The 21,209-nt window shown below is 39.3% G+C and overlaps 1 protein-coding gene across 1 annotated transcript in view; it reads left to right on the top strand.

The window, feature by feature from the left end:
• CRYBG3 (crystallin beta-gamma domain containing 3) overlaps positions 1 to 21,209 on the top strand; it is a 114,402-nt gene that overhangs the window by 28,005 nt on the left and 65,188 nt on the right. The window contains exons 3-7 of the mRNA XM_079704941.1: positions 3,673 to 4,106; positions 10,544 to 16,742; positions 18,460 to 18,504; positions 18,747 to 18,862; positions 20,210 to 20,357. Of these exons, the coding sequence (XP_079561067.1) occupies positions 3,673 to 4,106; positions 10,544 to 16,742; positions 18,460 to 18,504; positions 18,747 to 18,862; positions 20,210 to 20,357 (6,942 nt within the window). The remainder of the gene's footprint in view (positions 1 to 3,672; positions 4,107 to 10,543; positions 16,743 to 18,459; positions 18,505 to 18,746; positions 18,863 to 20,209; positions 20,358 to 21,209) is intronic.

Here is a 21,209-nt window from a genome sequence, read left to right as displayed (position 1 = left end):
CTGTGCTCCGACTGCTTCACCAGGGGACCACACATTCTACACGTTTGACATCTAGTTTGTTGCCTCACCTCCCCCAAACCCCACAAAGGCTCTAATCTCACCTTTCCTTCTGTTTCCCATATCCATTTTTGTCTTAACTACTTAGATAGTTTCCCAATTTAGAAAACGTAATCATCTGTGATTTTGTTCTCTCTCACCCTCCACTAATTGGTCATCTTATCGACTTCATTCTCTATCCTCTGGGCCCCGGTCTTCTTCACCCACGGCCCTGCCATAATAAACGTACCTCACACTTCTGTGTGCTCGACCCAGGCGCTACCTTATGTCTTGAATGCTCTTCTCGCCCTTCAGGAGCAAGCTCAAAGAGCACCTCCTCTGTGTAGTGGATTCTCCCCATCCCCAGCCAAATTAATTTTGTCTTCCATTGTGTACATATCTCTCCCATGCCCCACACAGTGATATAATGATGAGTATCTTGCTAGACTGTAAGTTCCTTGAAGCCACAGCTGAGTCTTATTAATCATTGTACTTAATGCTTTCCTGTGTTTCCCTGTATTGGGCACATAGCAAAGAGAATAGATAGATAGACGTATGAATTTGGACCTAAGGACACTGTGTTACAACATATTGAGTATGAAGGGAAAAAAATTAAATTCCCAAGATACATATGCCTTCATTATATATATATATATATATATATATATAATGAAGATATATATATATATATATATAGCCTTTTTACCTTACCAAGATATATATAGCCTTTATATGTTATATTCGGGATACCAACGTCTTTGAGGGCAACTGGAATCGATGTTTTGTTAACGTTTGTTTGAATCCTGAGTGCTTTCATTCTAGTACTCGTTGGAACAGTGGTAAACAGTCCTATTGGCAGGTGACATTGGCCCTAGCTTGTGGCAGGCTGAACTTCATTGTTGTCTAGGCTGAGGGCAAAGAGCAGCTATTTTATATCAAATTTTAAGATGTAGTTATATAAATACTGGGTTTGTTGTGTTAACTTTGAATAGCAGTGCTCTTTCGTGCTAACTTTTGTCTCTTAAATTTAAATAGTTTTTTGGTGGTGTTGTTGAAGGTATTTTAATTACTGATACAAATTTCTCACAAGATTAGTAGGCAAAATTTAAGCAACTAAGACATTAAAATGCTCTGAAGTACATTTAAGATACAGGGATTCTGGAATAGCAAAGAAGTGATAATTGAGGGGAAGGAGAAACAAGTGATTTTTAAAAATTTTATATATATCACTCTAAAAACGTTAAATGGGAAGGCTTTTACTAGTTTAGCATAATGTATTTTCCTTGTTGAGACAGCAGTCCATTATATTTTTTTTAACTTTTTTTCTTTTTTTTGTTTTTGTTTTTTTTTTTTTTTGCGGTACGCGGGCTTCTCACTGCTGTGGCCCCTCCCCTCGCGGAGCACAGGCTCCGGACGCGCAGGCTCAGCGGCCATGGCTCACGGGCCCAGCCGCTCCGCGGCGCGCGGGATCCCCCCGGACCGGGGCACGAACCCACACTCCCTGCATCGGCAGGCGGACTCCCAACCACTGTGCCACCAGGGAAGCCCAGCAGTCCATTATATTTTGAAAGGAATTGTCAAGTAAAAATAATTGAGACAGAGAGAGAAATAGTATTTTTGACAAATTATTTGTCTTGAGATTTTATGGATGTCAAAAAATGTAATTTCCGTGTTCTCTAAGTTTTCCTTTTTTAAAAACCATTGTCCCAATTTTATAGAACTCCTTTGTGAATCTCTAAAGCATTTTAGGAATATTTGTATTATTTTAGTGAGTAGCCTATAGTTCACGTTCCTCGGGTAGCCTCCCAGGATGAGCGATCATACTTGTTGCAGAAAACAAATCACTGTTCTCTTCGTGTTGCAGTCTTAGTTCATTTTGAAGCAGGAAGAAGTATTGTGGGTGGCCATTACAACAAATTAAATGGAGTAGTTAAAGGCAAAAAATATATGTCTTTCATACACATGATCACTTTCAAAATGTCAACTAGCATATTTTCTACTGCTGTACCGAGAGGCTATCTATGCTGTCAACGCGAGGAGAAGGCGCAGTTAATTTATAGGGCAGACCCCATAAAGAGCAGGAGGATGGGTGGATGAAGTGGAGGCACGTGGGATTGAGTTGCCGTTGAAACCAGTAAAAGGTGAGACTTTGAGTGACTCTGGAAGGCTGGTGCTACTCTAAATGTAGAGACTCACAAGTTATATTAAGGACGTAACACCCAGAAAAATGCTATGCTGTGTGTTTACTCAAAAATATCCCTGACTTCTAAGGTGGGAACAAACAAAAAATATTGCTCGCTTGAAATTAATTTCCTGGGCTAATGGGTTCTAAACATTTTCTCAACCATCCATATGCTAAATATTATTAGTGGTTAGTGGAACAGTCCTTTAAACTGTTTTGAATTCGGATTAAAACAGGGAAGGGAGGTGAACAAATGACATTATACTTAGGATGTTCTTGAAGATCAGCTTCTTACAAAACTTCCTGTGAACCTACAGTGGCCTAAGGTGCTCTCACCTCGGTGTCCTGATATTTTTCTGACTCACACTTGAGCTTTCCTTTTGTAAGGACTAGTGAGTGTGACATCTGACAGATACTATCAGACCGCATTCCTTTTACAAGTAGGTGAGTGAGCATGTGGGGAAGGCAGGCTGAGCCGGCCCCTTGGCCCGAAGCTAAGGCAGCTTTAGGGAGGAGTGTGCCCTGGAATGCCAGCACACGCTCTGATGGAGCAGCTCGGTTTCCTCACACAGAGTATGCATGAATGGGAGCTTGCTTCACTAGTAGGTTAATTATGAGCAGGTAAGATGCACCCCCGAAAGCGTTTAACGTCTGCAGGAATTCCCAGTGCTGCCCACCGTTTGCATTAATGCACATATCAGGGCTTTGTGTTTTACCTTGAAGAGTTTGTAGCGGGCTTTTCCTCTAAATGGATACACCATGTTGCTGTCTTTCCTCATCTTCCTGAGGAACAGTTTTCCACCATGTGGCAGCTTCAGAGGTTAACACAGTGCTGAAGTGATGAAGTCTATTTAGTTGTTGTCTGATATACCGAGTGTGTGAAAATCCTGTCCATTAGCTCTGTAATAATAAAGGCTAAATTTAAACACCTCTGAGGTCTGCCGTGATCTGTCCTTTTACTTATCTCTCCATACTTACTTTTTGCTCTCTCATTTTACACTCCTACCTCCAGTCCTTTTAAACTCCTTAGAAGCTGACACCTCTCTAGATGCAGAGAGACGGGGAGAAGCAGGGAGCAGAGAACAGAGCGTGAGGGAGATGCACAAGCATCACATAGGCACTTTTTAGGTCTCCTTCAGAGGGCACTTCCTTTAGGAAGCATCCCCTGAGTTACCACCTCTGCTCTCTCCACAACCAAATCTGGACTGGTTACTCCTGGGTCCCCATGTGGGCTGTACTCCCCCCTTTGTGACATTTACTATCTAGCTTTGTTAAAGTTGCGCTAACGGTACCCTTCAGTAGCTTGTAAACTACTAGGGAACAGAAGCTATCTGTCTTATTCACAGATGTATCCCTGGCGTCTGGCACAGAGTGTGTCATGTAAATAGGTTATCAGTTAGCCTATGTCATTTTTTAAATGATGGTGCTTAATATTCTCTATTTCGTTTTCAAAGATTCCCCAAAGTGAGGACAAAAGGAGCCATGCTGAGAAGCTAATCACTCTTCCAACACAGGAAGATTCCAGAAAGCCAAATGACCTTTCCGGTTCCACTTCAGATGCCAAAATGGGAGAAAGCGATAAACAGCCAAAAGAAAGCTTTTTTCAGTTTCTTGGTAACTTATTCAATATCTCAGGAAAATCATCTCTTGGTGAAGCCAAGCAGTCTTCTTTCAAAGATGAACATGACAAAACTGAGAAAGACTTACGAAATCCCGGTGACCATCCTGATGAAGGGGTCCAAAGGGAGAGGGCTGTTGTCAGTGGCTCCCTGGGAACCCTGGCACTTCCAGCAGAAGCACAAGAATCCAACTCAGCTGAACTCTCAGATGCCTTTTCTTTGGATACAACACAAGACAGTGAACAGGAAACCAGTGATTTGCTAAGAAAGTAAGTTCAAAATCTACTTATCTAAAAAAACTGAGCTTTTGGACCTAGCTTTTGAGCCTTAGTTCTACTACTGTTAATTAAGGGAATTAGAAAAAGTATTCTGTAATGTCCTTGCTACTAGGTGAAAAATTATATGATTCTGTGTACCATACATATATCTAGGGCCCTTTGAGCTATTTTAGGGGGTGGTACTAATACCTTTTAGGTGCTAACTTTGTCATAGTAAATGACTTAGTTCTGATTTAAGTCTTCCTTAAATGGGAGTGTTTTCTGTTGTCTGAATTCTTCTGTAGTAGGACAGGCAATGTGTTCAGTATCTGCATTTTGGGAACAAAAATAATCCTACGGTTTGTGTTCACGTTCCATCAATATCTTTTCTTTGTGGAATCCAATTAAAGGGGTTAAGAAAAGAAATTAAATTGACTTTATTCATGAAATTAGCCTTTTGAACCTTTCCCACAGCTCCAAGAAACAAATCTTGAACAAATTTACGGAGCACTTCACCACCCTTTTTTCTTTCTTTGATTTACAAATGGGCACTAACTTGTTTTTCTTTTACTCAAATGAGCTAGAAGGAACATTTTCTATCCAGAAAATGTTTATAACAATGTTGAGTCCATTAGACATTTTGTGTGACATAAAAGTATTCATTCGTAACTGATAAGGATCTGTTTTATTTTTTATTTTTTTTTTATTTATTAAGTTATTTATTTTTGGCTGTGTTGGGTATTCGTTGCTGTGTGGGCTTTCTCTAGTTGTGGCACGCAGGGGCTACTCTTTGTTGCAGTGCTCAGGCTCTAGGCACGTGGGCTTCAGTAGTTGTGGCACAGGGCTCAGTAATTGTGGCACACGGGCTTAGTTTCTCCGCGGTCTGTGGGATCTTCCTGGACCAGGGCTCGAACCCGTGTCCCCTGCATTGGCAGGTGGATTCTTAACCACTGTGCCACCAGGAAAGTCCATGGATCTGTTTTACTGATTTTAATTTAAACTCTACTTGAGAATTATTTTTGTTCCTTGAAGAGTTCATTAATACTATAGTCAGATATAGATGACAACTTAGAACTATGTGATTCTTTATAGTTTCAAAGAGTCCTCATGTGTGTGATTTCAGTGAATTCCTCATAGTAAGCTTTTGAAGTAAGGGTAGGCACAGACCCATCTTACAGTTGTGAGAACTGAGACCCCAGATGGATTTGGGTTTGCCCATCAAGAGTGATGAGGTGGGGCTTGCCCTACCAGTTGTTAAAATGTACTGATAAAGCTACATAAATTGAAATGATGTCATACTGGTGTAATATTTGCTAGACATTTATATGGAATAGAATAGACAGTCTAGAAATAGACCCTCGTATATTTTGTGATTTGAGCCCTTGAATGTGATGGCATTATGTATTCTTGTAAAAAGGAAGACTTGGGGAAATGGGATAATAATTTGGAGAAAAAAATAAAAGCTAGATACTCATTTCATTTTTACATTAAAATTAAAGTGGAATAAAAATGTTTAAGAAACATACAAAACTAAAAGCAGCTAAATGTGAATTATTCTGGTGAGAAACAATTTTCTAAGCATGATAACAATGGAAAGTATCAGGAAAGAAAAGATCAGTAGATAGGATTGCTTCCAGTTTTCCACCTCTCTATGATAAAAACTGTGAACAATGATACATTAAATTGGCAAATCAGAAAATTATATACAAAATTTGTATGTAATTAGTATATACAATTATATGCAAATATAATCATATATAAATATACAAATCAAAATTTAGACAAGTTATTACCTATAATTTGAAGTGTTAGAAAAATATCCTTATCAAAAAGCATTGTAAGTGATTTCACCTTCACTTAATTAAAAATAATAAACAGCTTTGTAATTGTTTTCATGTACCGTTGAGTATGCAGATTTCATTTTTAGTACCCATAAAGCCTTTAAGTAAACCTGTTGTGCTAACACTTTTTAGATTGCTTTCCATACATTAACTCATGCTTCTCGTGTAATTTATGTAGGAAGCTGCTTCATTGTTGGGTTGAAATTCTTTAAAAAGTTCTATAATTCTTACATTTTCAGCAAATTCATATCCATCATGAGAAACTCTTCTGTCAAAACTTTATTGTGATTTTTAAATAAATGTCTGGTTTTTCAGCTTTTCTTTACATAAAATAGTTAAAAGCCTTCCCTATTGTGAGAGAAGATATTCTTTTTAAAAAATTATTTTTATTTTTATTTTATTATTTTGTTTTGGCTGCATTGGGTCTTTGTTGCTGTGTGCGGGCTTTCTCTAGTTGCGGCGAGCGGGGGCTACTCTTCGTTGCGGTGCACGGGCTTCTCATTGCGGTGGCTTCTCCTGTTGCAGAGCATGGGCTCTAGGTGTGCGGGCTCAATAGTTGTGGCATGTGGACTGTAGAGCACAAGCTCAGTAGTTGTGGCACATGGGCTTAGTTGCTCCGCGGTATATGGGATCTTCCCAGACCAGGGCTCGAACCCATGTTCCCTGCATTGGCAGGCGGATTCTTAACCACTGCACCACCAGGGAAGTCCCAGAGAGAAGATATTCTTATTTTTAAAATAAATTTATTTATTTATTTGTTTTTATTTTGACTGTGTTGGGTCTTCATTGCTGTGCATGGACTTTCTCTAGTTGCAGCGAGTGGGGGTTTTTCATTGCGGTGGCTTCTTTTGTTGCAGAGCACGGGCTCTAAGCGCACGGGCTTCAGTAGTTGTGGCTTACGGGCTCTAGAGTGCAGGCTCAGTGGTTGTGGTGCACAGGCTTAGTTGCTCCATGGCATGTGGGATCCTCCTGGACCAGGGATCAAACCCATGTCCCCTGCATTGGCAGGCGGATTCTTAACCAGTGTGCCACCAGGGAAGCCTGAAGATATTCTTCACTATGTAATTTGAAAGGAAATAAATCTTAACGCTAAAAAAGTAGCTTAATCATACTTACTAAAAGTGAAGTAGATATACTGAATACTTTTGCTCTAACACTATTATTTTCAGGCTGCCTTTATAGAATTTTCTTTGAAGAATGACACATGTCTTTGGTTGACCTTTGTAGTATCAGATGTATTAAGTTTATCCAGGATAGAGTACAGCCATATGTAGTACTTGGAGGCTTAATAAACTTTCACATGATAGGTAGTTATGTTTGGGCTGAAATGCATAAAAACCTTTCCAGATTTTCAATATGTATGTCTATTCCCTTAAATATTTGAAATTTCTAGATATTTTACTTTTTCTTAGTGTTGTTTGGATCACATACCTCTACTTATATTGGATAAGCTACAGATCCCATGCACAATTACATAATACATGAAATTAATATGTTCTTTATTCAGTTTGTGAAAATAAACCTTTCTAAGTTTCCATCTTTAGTTTATTTGTAAAGTTATGTATTTTTGACATTTCCATTTTCTTTCTATTTTCTGTATTAGGGAAAATCTTAATTAAAGGACAGTTTTATGTTCTTAATACTATTCAATTATGAAGACTCAGCTACAACCTGTGAAAGAATGTTGTAGAAAATAGACTATCTTGGCATGACTAATCCTTTACAAAGTGTGAGTGTAGCTCATCAGTACCTGAAAGGACTAATTATAATACATGAAGCTAAGCTTGAAACTTTGATGTTCAGTGCATTAAACATGATAATATAGTTGTTTAGTATAAAGGGTACATATTTTAGTCACAAGCATATAACATTTCCACCTAGGGTGCTGAGGGAGGTTATTTCATTAGAAATTTATACTGGTTCATATAAATCAGTTTAATCATTCTAGTTGACCTTAACCAGAAAGCTCCCAAGATGGGAATGGAAAACAATTATCTGCCTCCCCCTCCCCCAAAAAGGACTCCAAAACTACCAAAAGGCATTCTTACAGTGAACTGAAATTTTTTCTGGAGTGGATTTTTCTCTGTGCTTTACTTTAATAGAAGTTCTTTTAGAGCAAAAGTCACATTATTGGATTGATGTAGAATAAAACGCCTTGACATCTCGTTAGGATGGAGTTGGTAGTAAGAGAACCTGAGTTTACTATACTTGAAGAATAAACTTCTGATCCTTATCTCTCAAGTCTTATTTCTTTGGACATCATGTACATTTTGGTGATCTTTTAGGGAAAAAAAATTTGCAGCCTTGAAAGTAGGTTTTAAGTATAAAATTTAAAAGCTTTGAAAAAAATCAAACAATAAAACTTCTTGTCATCTCTTCATACTTCTGGATCTTCATGTATTGTTCTGAAAGGCTCTTGTATTTTCTGGATAATTTATGCATTTTGATATAGGATTTTACCAATAACATTAATTTACCTATATGTATTTTTTCTTCTTGTATGTTTTCTTAGATAGGTTCCCTTATCCAACTTTTAACTTTGTTTCATAACTGTGTTTGATCTAGCCTGAAATTTGTGTAGCAGCTAAAATCACTTCTCCAAGGCAAAGCTGTTCTCTATACATCTCCTGTAGCGGTTTTAAAATAGACAGTAAGATGAATGTAACTAATACAAACTTTTACAATAGTGGTGTGGTAGGATTTTAGAGGCCAGCAATTATATAGATTGAAATAAATTATTTCAGCTAAAATTCAAGAACTATGTTAAGGGGCATAGTTAATTGAGATTTTACATGTCAGAGGTTTACGTTGTGTTTTATCATGTGGACAAACCTAGCATTCTTCATGGTGTTGCTTTAAAGTTAGGGAGAGGGCTTCCCTGGTGAGGCAGTGGTTAAGAATCTGCCTGCCAATGCAGGGAACACGGGTTCGAGGCCTGGTCTGGGAAGATCCCACATGCTGTGGAGCAACTAAGCCCGAATGCTACAACTACTGAGCCTGTGCTCTAGAGCCCTCAAGCCACAACTACTGAAGCCCACGTGCCTAGAGCCCATGCTCCACAACAAGGGAAGCCACCGCAATGAGAAGCCCACACACCGCAATGAAGAGTAGCCCCTGCTCTCCGCAACTAGAGAAAGCCCGTGCACAGCAATGAAGACCCAACGCAGCCAGAAATTAAAAAAATAATAAATAAATTTATTTAAAAATTTAAAAAATAAAGTTGGGGAGAAAATACCTCTATTTTAGATACTGGAATACTGATAACTGGATTTCTTAGTTATTCATATGGGTTCTATAATGTTTTGTTAATTATATGTTTAACCTGAAAAAGAGCATACATCAAGTTTTTCTACCATTCATTTTTGTAGCTGGGACCCTAAAATGTAACTAGAGAGCAGAATTGAAAACACTTTTGTATCCTCTATAAGGATTAAGACAGTCAGAAACAAATTACTTAGCATTTAGTATCATTGCTTTACTTAGCCATTCATTAATTCACACAAAGTTATTAAACATACATCATTTGCTAAATCTTATGTAGGGCACTTAAAAATATGAAAATGATGAAGATGTAGTGCCTGCCTTCAAATAGACACTAGGTTAGTGGGGAAATAAATCAGTGCATAGATCTTTATAATCTAATATGGCAAGTGATGTGCTCAGGGCCCTTTGTCCCCATAGATCAGAGGCTAACTGCCCGTTCTAGCATTAACGGTGTCCTGGGGTAGATTTGCATTGGGGTTAACTTGGGAACTGAGTCTTAGAGGACAGAAGTTTCTGTCTGGGGCTTGAAGAGGAGAGAAAGGTGTGTGTTAAGGGCTGTAAGGCAGCATAGCATAGCATAGCATAGCATCAGAACTCCCAGGGGTAGATTCTCCAAAAGAAGTTAGATGCTGAGGACATCAGGAACTTTATGCTAGGGTTGAGAAAAAGTAGGGAACATGTGCTAGAAATCTTTTTTGATTTCTGCATTCACCCAGCCAGTTTAATACTTACTCTGCTAATTGAAGAACTTAACAGGAGAGAGGATTTTTAAGGCAATTCTGTCATTTATTGACTTAAATATATATTGAGTGCTTACTGCAGGCTAGACATCTTGCCAGATGTTTTCTTTACAACTTCTCTAACTGTGCAAAAGTTGCTGTTCCAAATTCACATCTAAATAAAGGAAGAGAAACTCGCTATGATGCTCTGATATGATGGAGAAATCAGTGATTAGCCATGAGGTACCAGTATGAGGCACAAAGGCAATGCGGTTCCTTCTAGTCAAAAACTCCTTGGAGATCAGAGCTAGAACTCAAGCCTCAGGCTTGTCAGCCCATGTTCTCTCCATTAACCACCGTGAGAGAGACAGACGTAATTTGGTGAGAGGGACAGTTCTGAGGAGCTCAGACATTCATGCTGGTTGACATTCATGTGCTGCCGGTCACGTCTGTATTATGGTTAATAAAGATAGGTTGAACTAAAATATTCTAGGATTTCCTTCCCAAGTTTGGACATATGAAGAATAAGAGTGTTTGAAAGATATACTTCACCATGATTTCTGGAATTACTGTTAAGTGTTACTAATTATATTTCCTGATACTCTCGTGCTATTTCTTTTTGCAGACAAATGGATGGTAAACCAGAGAGGCCTTTAGTAACATATGCAACATACCGAGGCCCCAGACAAATTAGGAAGTATTTGAAGCAGCAGACGGCGCTGGAAACCTTGAATGTCTTAGACAGAGGAAATGAAAGTTCCGACTCTAGTACGAGCACACATATTGGCCCTGGAAGTGAGATAGAGGCTGGGATGGTGTCACTGTCATCAGCTAGCACAGACGTTTCTGTGAAAGGACAAGTGCTTAAAGGCCTGATAGAAGACTCTGATTATAATAAAATAAATATCAACTCAGAAAGCCATTCAACAAACAACCGAGAACTGTCTAGCACTGCTTCTTCTAGGGATGTTTTAAATAAAAACAATCCTGGGGGACCTGAGAGAAGTCGGTCATCCCGTTCTGAGACTAACTCTAGCTCCACTGATGGAGAATTTGACTCACAGCACCATTTAAGTTGTATACCATTTTCTCAGACTGACAGAAATTTGGTATGTTCAGCACTGTTTACAGAAGGTAACAGCAAAATTCCTTGCAGTCCAGACTTGGAGAGGACGGCAACACCAGAAACTACGGTAATAGAAAGCAGCTCGATGATGAGTGATGGGACACTGGTGCAAAGAGAGGAGTGTGCTGAGCCTGAGAACCCTGCTGTTTCCCACTTCTCTGGTAGTAAATCTGATGGGAGTGACACTACCAAACATGGAAATACAGATTTGCCAAGTCCAAATAAATCAACTAGGTGTGAAGCTCTGCAGTGGCCAGAGAGTAAGCGTTCTGACAAGCACACCAAAGGTAACTCATCAAAGCACGCTGCCAATCACACCAGCAACATTGCTCTCCGGAGACATCCTATAACAGACCCAGAACTTGTAAGTGAAGAAGACAGATTGTCTTCCCTGGACACACAGGAAAATTTGGCTCCTACAGAAATCAAGCAAGAAACAGAAAGCACCTCAGTTGGTGAACCCACAACTTCAAGTCATGTAGAAACTCCAGAAGATAGAATCGAGTCATTACCCAAAGGTACTGACAAGTTGTTGGTAACAGAAGCCAAAAAGCTTGTTAGGCCACATAGCAAAATGCCTCCCATTATTAGAATGAATCAAAAGGATGCTGCCTCTGTAAAACACACCAGTGAATTAGCAGTTGTAGCATGCTTAGAAAATAAAATATCACCTGAACTGAATAGAAATCACATTTCAGAATCTATTCTTGACTCTGAGAGTCCTCAGCAAGCCAAAGCATCACCTGACGCCAGGACATCTCTTAGCCTTGACCATAAAAAATCAGATTTCAATACTTCATCTCCTACCTTTGTTTCCCAAGTTGGCATGCTGAGCAGGTTGGATGTTACTATTTTAAAGAATGAAGGTCCTTCTGTGCTCATTGAAACTGGGGATGTCAACATCATTGGTATTTCCCATCAGCCTAGTAAGTGTCAAGAAGAAAATGTGGCAAATCATGCTGAGGCCACAGACAGGAAGAGTCTCCCTGCTTGCCTTCATCTTGAGCATGCATCTGCAATTCTTGAGTCCAAGGAAGTTCTTCCTGATAGTGAAAAATGCCAGTTTCCACTAGGTCTTGAAGCCAGTGAAACCCACTTAACTGCAGTGGACTTGAGTTTTGAGTCCGAAAGCCTCTCTAAGGACCACAGTTCCACTTCATCTCAGGACCGTGATAAAGCAGAGTTAATGCTGTCAAACTCCAAAGCAAGTAAGGGCACTATAGGCAAGTCTGGTTCTTTTTTCTCCTTGGAAACCAAAACTGATAACCTTGCAGAAATGTTATCAACATCTGAAGTTGATGATCAGAACAGTGTTCCTGTTGGGTCACATTCTGGAAGAGGAAGAACTCTAAGTCTCTCCAAGATATCTGTTCCGCAAACAGAGCCCAGAGACATTTCTCAGGATAAAATCTCTTCTCCACTTGAAATTACAGATGTGCCAGCAAGTCCTATTTTATCAGAATTGACTTCCCTAGAAGTTGAACGGGACAGAAGTTTTCAGTTAGTGGGTCATAAAGAGATCAAAGAGAAATATTCAGATGCCAGCCTTAAAGAGAACTGCCAAACTGAGGTTTCTCCTTCTGCCTCCAAATATCGAGGTACACAGGAAGCAGAGGTGGAAGCCTCAGGTAATCCTCCTGCTCTTCTCCAAAGTAATATACTTGGGACTTCACCTCCTGTTCATGATGGAAAAGTCACTAGGCAAATGGCACAGAACTGTGAAGCCAACCCTTCTGTGATTCACCCACCTTCAGTTATTTGTGGGACCAAAAAGATTTCTGGTTTTTCAGAAATGGCAGAACTCAGTTTAACTAATACTTCCACCAAATTCCAAGAAACTGACAGCACAAAAGTAAATGCACCTTTTCTGGGTTCTGGTATGAGTTTGGAAAAAAATACGTTGGCATCTGAGGATTCAAATTTTCGTACTAATCCTTCTGTGCCGAGATCAGAAAAGAGAGCCTCATCTCACAGAAAGAAAGAGGGTGCTCATCTCCTAAGTGGTGGTATTGATGGCATGCCTTCTTCCTCCAGTAACTCTGAAGAAGTTAGCATGGTTACAAGTTCACAGAATCCCCCAAATAATTTTAGTTCTGTAAAAGTTACCATAGATGTCCTACATGAAGGTACCTCCTCAACTAACCTGCTGTACCCTAATAGCTCTTATTTGGAATTTGAAACATCTATCCCAACAGGGGCAGAAGTCACTCCACTTCAGGACCGTTTTGGGGATCACACTGGGATGGTATCAGTTGATTTCCCAACTGCTGCCCAATTTGACAGTCCTATGGAAGTAGAGACTGGAGCAGTTGCTGGGGCCCCAGCATCAGTTAACAGCTCAAGCCAGCAGTGTTCTGAAGCATCTGCTGAGCACATAGAAGCAAGGAGGAGAGCACATGAGCAACTTCTGGACCTCGAAAGTGGTTCATGTAAAAAGGCTGATACATTGATTGGTGAGATCTTTAATTCTGTCAGGGAAGAGCTAAAATCCAGACACACAGTTGGTACCTGCCAGGAGTATATAGCCGTAGATGGCATAATGAATCCAGGTACCCTAAAAGAAGACATCCTTCAGAAAAACCCATCAGAAGTGACACTGACAGGGATCCAGCTGACAGGGCATTTGGAAGAGCAGGCCATGGAAAATATGTCTCAAGTCCAAGGGGAAGAAAAGGCTTGTGCTTCACCTATGGTTGGTGAGAAGAGTCTCCTTTTTGATTCTGATAGAATGAATGTATCTTGGTTGTTAGAAGATCAAGCCAGGGAATTAGTCAATGAGATTATTTATTCAGCCCAAGAAACCTTAGCAAATGATGCTCAGGATACCCGGGATTCTGAACTTCAGGCTAATACTTCAAGAATTCTGAACAGTGGTAGTGTTAAGCCGCTTGATATGGTAAGAGAGTTCTTGTTGTCAGAACAGGCAGTAAATCAAAGCACATGTGAAATTAGTGAAAAAGTATTAGGTAGATTCTTTGCTGTAAGTAACTTAGTTAGTGACACAGAGTCAATTAAAGGAAGAGAAATTGTTCTCTACCAAAAATCCCCTTTTTCAGGAAATAGAGGTGGACAGTCTGATAGTATAAATTTGCAGGAGTCAGATACTGTTTTACTAGCTGAAGACACGCCCCATACAGGGTTAGATGATAAGGCAAAAACACATTCGTTTCTCAACGAGGACTGTAAAGAAAAAATGGAAATAAAGTGTGTTGATAATCACAAAACTGAGACAGAGGAAAGAAGAACTCTTGTATTAAATTTCACATGGCCTCCATTTGTGAATGATGACATCCATGTACCTGGGACATCTAAAAGCAGTTTGTCTGATACTCTTTTATGTATATCTGAAAAAAGCTTGCCAGGACATAGTAATAAAAGCATACCCCTTGCAGTGTCAGAAGTAGGGAAAGTACACAAGAAGGGTACTGAGGTAAATATAGGAAGAATTGAGCTTATACCTTCCATGGTAGAAATGGGAAAACCAAATAAGAAGGATGCTGAATTGAATATTATGAAATATGAGGCAGTCCCCCCTATGTCAGAAGTGGGAAGAGCACATAAAGAGGATGCTGAATTGCGTACCTCAAAAACTGAACCAGCAACTGAAATTCTTAAAATGAGAGAAGCATACCAAGTGGATGCTGAGAGGTATATTGAAAAAACTGAGGGATTACCTGCCATTTTAGGAATGGAAAAAGCTTATGAAATGAGGGATACTGAAGGGGATATTGGCAAAACTGACATGACACCTGATACGTCAGAATTGAAAAATGTCTACCAAAAAGATGCAGAGCGAATCACTGGAAAGACTGAAGTGATACCTGCTACGTTAGAAATGGAAGATGTTTACCAAAAGGATGCTGAAGGGGATATTGCACAGACTGAGGTGACACCTGTTTCATTAGAAATGGAAAATATTTACCAAAAGCATGCTGAAGGGGATGTTGGTAAGACCGGGATGACTTTGGTTATGTCAGAAATGGACAATTTCTACCACAGAGATGTTGAGGGCACTGCCGAAAAGGTTGAAATGATACCTGCTACACTAGAAATGGAAGATATTTACCCAAAAGATGCTGAAGGAAAGATGGACAAAACTGAGGTGATGCCCATTACATTAGAAGTGGTAAATATCTACCAAAAAGATGGTGAGGGGATCACTGGAAAGACTGAAAGACCTATGATGGACATGGAAAACACTTACCGAAAGGATGCCAAAGGGGTTATTAGGAAAACTGAAATGGTACCTCCTTTTGTGTTAGAAGTGAAAGAAGCACACAAGAAGGCAGTACCTGCTTCCTTAGAAATGGAAAAAGCACGTAAGAGAGATGCAAAAGAGACAATTGGAACGATTGTGTCCATGCCCTTTAAGATAGAAATGGAAAGAACATCCCCCAAAAATTCTGACGGGACTGTCAGGAAACATAAAGTGTTGTCCACAGTGGTAAGCATTGAGAAAACATGTGGAACAGATCTGGAATTGCCCGTTACACAAGAAGAGGCCACGCCTCCCATATTTGAAGCTGAAAAAGCACTCCAAGAGGTTGCTGAAGGGAGTGGTGGAGAAATGGAGGAGGAGCCTACTGAAATGAAGGCATGCTTGATAGCGTTTGACACTAGACTCGCCTCTTTCAGGGGTTATGAATCACCTACGCTAAGTGAGGATTATGAAGGCTACCCAGCCTTAGCAATGCCAGATATTCAACCTGAGGCTACCATAGGAAAGCTAGACAGAAGAACATCTGTTACTGCAGTACGTAAGAAAATAAGAGATCTAGATTATGGAGATGAAAAGGAAGAGCCTAACGTAGCCTTCATTTCTCAGGATGAACAAGAAAGTTCTTCCTTTACTATATTATATGAAGAGCCTCTTCAAGATGAGGACAAGTATGCTACTGCAGAAGTAAGAACACAGTCCCTCCTGATTCCGGACACATCTACCAACAGCATGCCTGTTTTCACGCGTGAAAGTTCTGAGAGTAGAACTGACCTCGTCCATCATTTTGAAAAGGAAACTAAATTAGGTGAGACATTCGATGATGATAGTTCAGAAATGTTCTTATCAGTAGAGGCCAAAAGGTACAAGATTTATCCCTTAGCTTTGTCTCCCATTTATGAGGATGACAGCTCTCAGGAGGACATTCTATCCAGCGAAATCTCACCTGGTCATCATGGCTCCACGAAGTCAAGAGAGAGTGCAAACCAGTCCTCTTCTGTTTTATCGCTTCTTCAGTCAGTATCGGAGCGTTTAAAGATGAATTTGGATGAAGATGACAGATGGAGGGGAGGGGAAGAGGAGGAGGAGGAAGAGGAGGAAGAGCCATTGCATAAAGGAAGTCTGAGAGCTAGAAGGCGGGAAAATGTTATCTTCAAGCTGCCAGATTCTTCTATAGCATTTTGCCCTGATGATGACCAGGAAAGTACTGGCGTTTCTAAGAGTTCTTATGTGATGTCAAATGAGCCTAATACCTCTAATTGGCAAATTGGTCTGTGGCCAGAAAACGCCTCATTTCTACAAAAATCTGACCTTACTTCCAAACTACATTCTTCTTTAAAGAGTGCTTATCATCAGTATTTTCAGACTTCCAAAATCCATTCCTCAGAAAAAGGAGCCAGATTTGGTGGAATTTTTCGGGAGCCAGTGTCAAAATATTTCCGTGCTCAAGACACCTCAGGCCGATTAAGCTCGTACACAGAGGTAAGTTATTGTGATTATTAACTAGTGAAGTAGTGCTTTGGGTCATGAAATGATCTAAAAGTTTATTAAGAAAATCAGTGTTTTGAGGTTGTAAAAGATTGTTTTAAAAAATACCAGAGGTTACTTTGTTCTTTGAAGTGTATCATAACTCATGAATTTTAGCTGGACTGTTATATTTGAGAAAACAAAATTGCTTCATCAGAATTTAAAAGGCATAAGAGAGAAGCAAGTTATATCCCAGTTCTTTGCTAATTTTTAGTTTTCAAACTAAATTAAGTGACAGCATTCTGAGTTTCTCAAGGTACTGTATGTAGAAAAATTGTCACTTGCTGTTGAGCTTATTGTCTCATGAAAATATTTCACAATACTTAAAAATATTTTAACTACTAAAAATATTTTAAGTCTTTACTTGACAACAGTCTCTCACTGTAGTTGGTCTTGTTCATACATAGCAGGGCAATGAACAGACTAATTCAGAGAAAAGGAGATGAAAACATTATAGCTGGAAAATGTCTTGAAATTCAATTACACTTTTCTTCAACTTATAAATATTTAAGTGTTTACTATAGAGTATTCATTGAATATGGGACATTCCTTTTATTTTTTTATATTTATTTATTTACTTTTGGCTGCATTGGGTCTTCATTGCTGCATGCAGGCTTTCTCTAGTTGCAGCGAGCGGGGGCTACTCTTCGTTTCGGTGCACAGGCTTCTCATTGCAGCGGCTTCTCTTGTTGCAGAGCACAGGCTCTAGGCACGTGGGCTCAGTAGTTGTGGCTCGCAGGCTCTAGAGCACAGGCTCAGTAGTTGTGGTGCACAGGCTTAGTTGCTCCGTGGCATGTGGGATCTTCCCAGACCAGGGATTGAACCCATGTCCCCTGCATTGGCAGGCAGATTCTTAACCACTGCACCACCAGGGAAGTCTCAGGGCATTCCTTTCTGACATTCCAAGATCATGGAACTTTCTCTAGGATTCCCAAGGACTCTATCTGTACTTTGAATACCCTTAGTAGCAAGTACTAATACTTGAATACCAACCAATAGCTTGCAAGGCAAGATCCTTTTAAAAGAAAGCTTGGTATTTGAAGAAATGTTTCTTTAATGGTTCCTGATTTCCTACTAAGTCAAGTGCAACCTCTTCACTCTACGACGAGGTCCCCAAGTCTTGTTTGCTCAGCATTGTCTCTTTGTGCGCTGGTTCCACGCCCTGTAAGATGTCTGCACTTTTTCTCAAGATGGTCTCTTCCTGGAATTTTTTTCTTTACTACCTCCACGCCAACCTGCCACATTTTTTCATTTACTGAAGTCCTGTTTTTCAAGGTCTGCTCCATACCACTTCTTCACACAAGCCTCTTGGGAACCTTCTTCTGCCATCAGCTCACCTCCATGCTGGTGCCATTTCTCTTGACTTCCATAACTTGGCATTTTGATTGTATTTTACCTGAGGGTTGAACTTAATCCCCCACCTAGAAGAGACATGGGAATGTGATCATCTGTTTCCCCTTTCTAAGCTATAAGCTTCTTGAGGACAGAGACAAAGCTTTATTTTCCTTTGTATTTACCTTTATATCCCTTATAGTACCTAGAGGTGCACCTTGTAATGATGCTCACTAAATAAATATGCGATAAATTGGATCTGTGACCGCTAAGAAAGTGAACTGTATATCTTTCTGTTTATGTTTCTTAAGGCTTACTTCTTCCTCTTTTATTATTTCAGAATGTTGACAAACAAACTCTGAAGTGTAACCCAAGACCTGGGAAGGTAAGCATAAGTTTCTTAGGTAGACTAAAATAAAAGAAGTAAGGTTACTTTTACGTTTGGGAGTTTAAAGTAAGTACTTTTAACTGACTTAGAACATGATTGTTTTACTCAAGGATTTAGCATCTAAAGTAATATTTACTTTTATATATTTAGGATGTTTTATTTTCTACATTCTAGGACATTTTGGAATTTTAAATGCATTCTTAAAATTAGTTACTGTGCCTGCTTACTGTGTGTTGCAGATGGTTATCTATGATCTCCATGGAAGTACATATAAACAAGAGATCTACTGTAATATTCCCGATGCTACATCTTGGTCCTTTCCGAATGGGGTACTGATAAAAGTTGTAAGGGGCTGGTAAGAGATCTCTTAAAATTTATAGCATTTTCCCCCTAAATTAAGTGTTTTCTTGCTGTTTATGCTTTATGTTTTTTGTATCAAGGTCACATTCCTTTTCCTCTAGAATAACTGTTTGAAACGTTATTTGTATTTTATAATGTAATTGTTCTCTTTATTTACTGTGACAGAAAATATAGGTTGTTTTAAGTACTTACAGCCCGCAGTAAGTAGTAAGTCCTAATATATACAGTATATATAATCAGTACCATTTTGTAACTGCATTATTAGCAGGATAGATTTGGCAAGTTTAGCTGAAGGCTTCAATTGAATGAAGCATAGCTTTGAAAATGAGTTCAAAATTTGTGGGACACTAAAGAATGTGAAGGCCACATGCTTAAAGTCAGTTGTATCGGGCTTCCATGGTGGCACAGTGGTTAAGAATCCGCCTGCCAGTGCAGGGGACATGGGTTCGAGCCCTGGTCCGGGAAGATCCCACATGCCGTGGAGCAACTAAGCCCATGCACCACAACTACTGAGCCTGCGCTCCAGAGACTGCGAGCCATAACTACTGAGCATGCGTGCCACAACAACTGAAGCCTGTGCTCCTAGAGCCTGTGCTCCACGAGCCTGTGCTCCACAAGAGAAGCCACCGCAATGAGAAGCCCGTGCACCGCAATGAAGAGTAGCCCTCACTCACTGCAACTAGAGGAAGCCCACGCACAGCAACAAAGACCCAACGCAGCCAAAAATAAATAAATAAAATAAATTTTTTAAAAGTCATTTGTATCACTGATCTGCTCAAGAAGTGAAAGATTCTTTGTATGGTGTAAAAATGATGGAAAACCTCATTTGTTAGTATGGACCATGTCCCTTGGACATGTGGGGGCCAGAGTTTCTTTGTCCAGTGTTTGTGTTACCCACTGGTCAGTAGTCACGTTAAACAGTGTGGTGTAGTGTATCTTCATGTTATAAAATGAGACACATGTGCTCTGTTGTCCAATGACAGGGAAATTAGGGTAGAAGTGGAATTTGGAATTGTTAAGCTATTGTTTTTAATGTAAATGTGTATACAGCATCTGTAAAGTGTATGTATACATAAATACAGGCACAGGCATAAACTGTGGTGTTGTGTTCAGGAAGTATTACTTCCAAGTTCTGTGCACTTTTATTCTTCACTCTTTGCTTATCTTTACATTAGCATATTTATCATTGTTTCAAAATAGGATTATGTACTAGTAGTGGAAAATAGCCCAGATATTAAAATTTAAGTAGAGAAGATGGTCTGTGAATTATAAGTATCATTTGTTTTATGCCTCGTTTCTTAGAAAATTAATTATAACCGATCATGCTTTCATATTTGTTCAGCTGGATTTTATATGAGAAACCACATTTCCAAGGTCAGAAATGTGTACTAGAAGAAGGGGAAAAGGTGTTAAATCGTGACTGGATCCTTCAGAACAGAAAGCATCCACAAAGAAACTTTGTATTGGGGTCTATCAAACGTGTCTTGAAGGTAATGGAACAGTTGATTTTATCCCTATTTTTTATTTTATTTTGTTTGTCATGTAGTAAAGCTGTACTTTGGCCCAGCAATGCTTAGAAATGGTTGCTAATATTTATGCTAATTTTATTAATCTTCATTATCATATTGATAATTTTTTGACCAGATATGTATAAAGTGTTAAGTGAATGAAAATTTAAAATATTACATGTAATCTGGCACATAAAATGTTACATGTTGTAATATATATATATGTATTTTTAATAGTAGTAGGGGTATACCATCCAGACATCTTTAGGATAAGATACTTACAAATATATCTTTTTCTAGTGTAGATTTCTACTCCTCATTGTAGCTCTGTGTGTGTGTGTGTGTGTGTGTGTGTGTGTGTGTGTGTGTGTGTGTGTGTGTGTGTGTGTGGTGTTTATGAGAAAGGGGAAGAGAGATGAGTGTTAGAAGAAATTAGAGAAGGAAGGATGTGGAGAGGAAGCGAAAAAGTGTTGCTTTTTTATTTTCTGTTTAGAAAATATTACTTAATACTAAGATGAGGAAGATCTTGCCATATAATGAAACATTTTGTGGGAAGTGCCTTGGTGGTTTAGAGGAGGGGTGAGTTAGTGATAATGACAGAATTCTCCCATGTATTCTTATGAGTTCCTTCAGCAGTAATGTAGTACATGATTTAGTGCAGTTACTCCTGTGACAGTCGTGGACATATATATTTTTCAAATTATGGAGATTCCATTTATATGCTAAAAATGTCTAAATTGGAGTGGACCCTATCATGATGACTTGAATCCACATTATTTAACACTTGATAGTTGCAGATAGCATACAGAAAAATAAGAGAGCATACAGGAAAAT

The sequence above is a fragment of the Hyperoodon ampullatus genome (assembly GCF_949752795.1).
Source record: "Hyperoodon ampullatus genome assembly, chromosome: 5".
NCBI classification, from domain to species: Eukaryota; Metazoa; Chordata; class Mammalia; order Artiodactyla; family Ziphiidae; genus Hyperoodon; species Hyperoodon ampullatus.
Note: the sequence above shows the minus strand (reverse complement) of the source record. Positions and strands in the feature narration are given on the sequence as shown.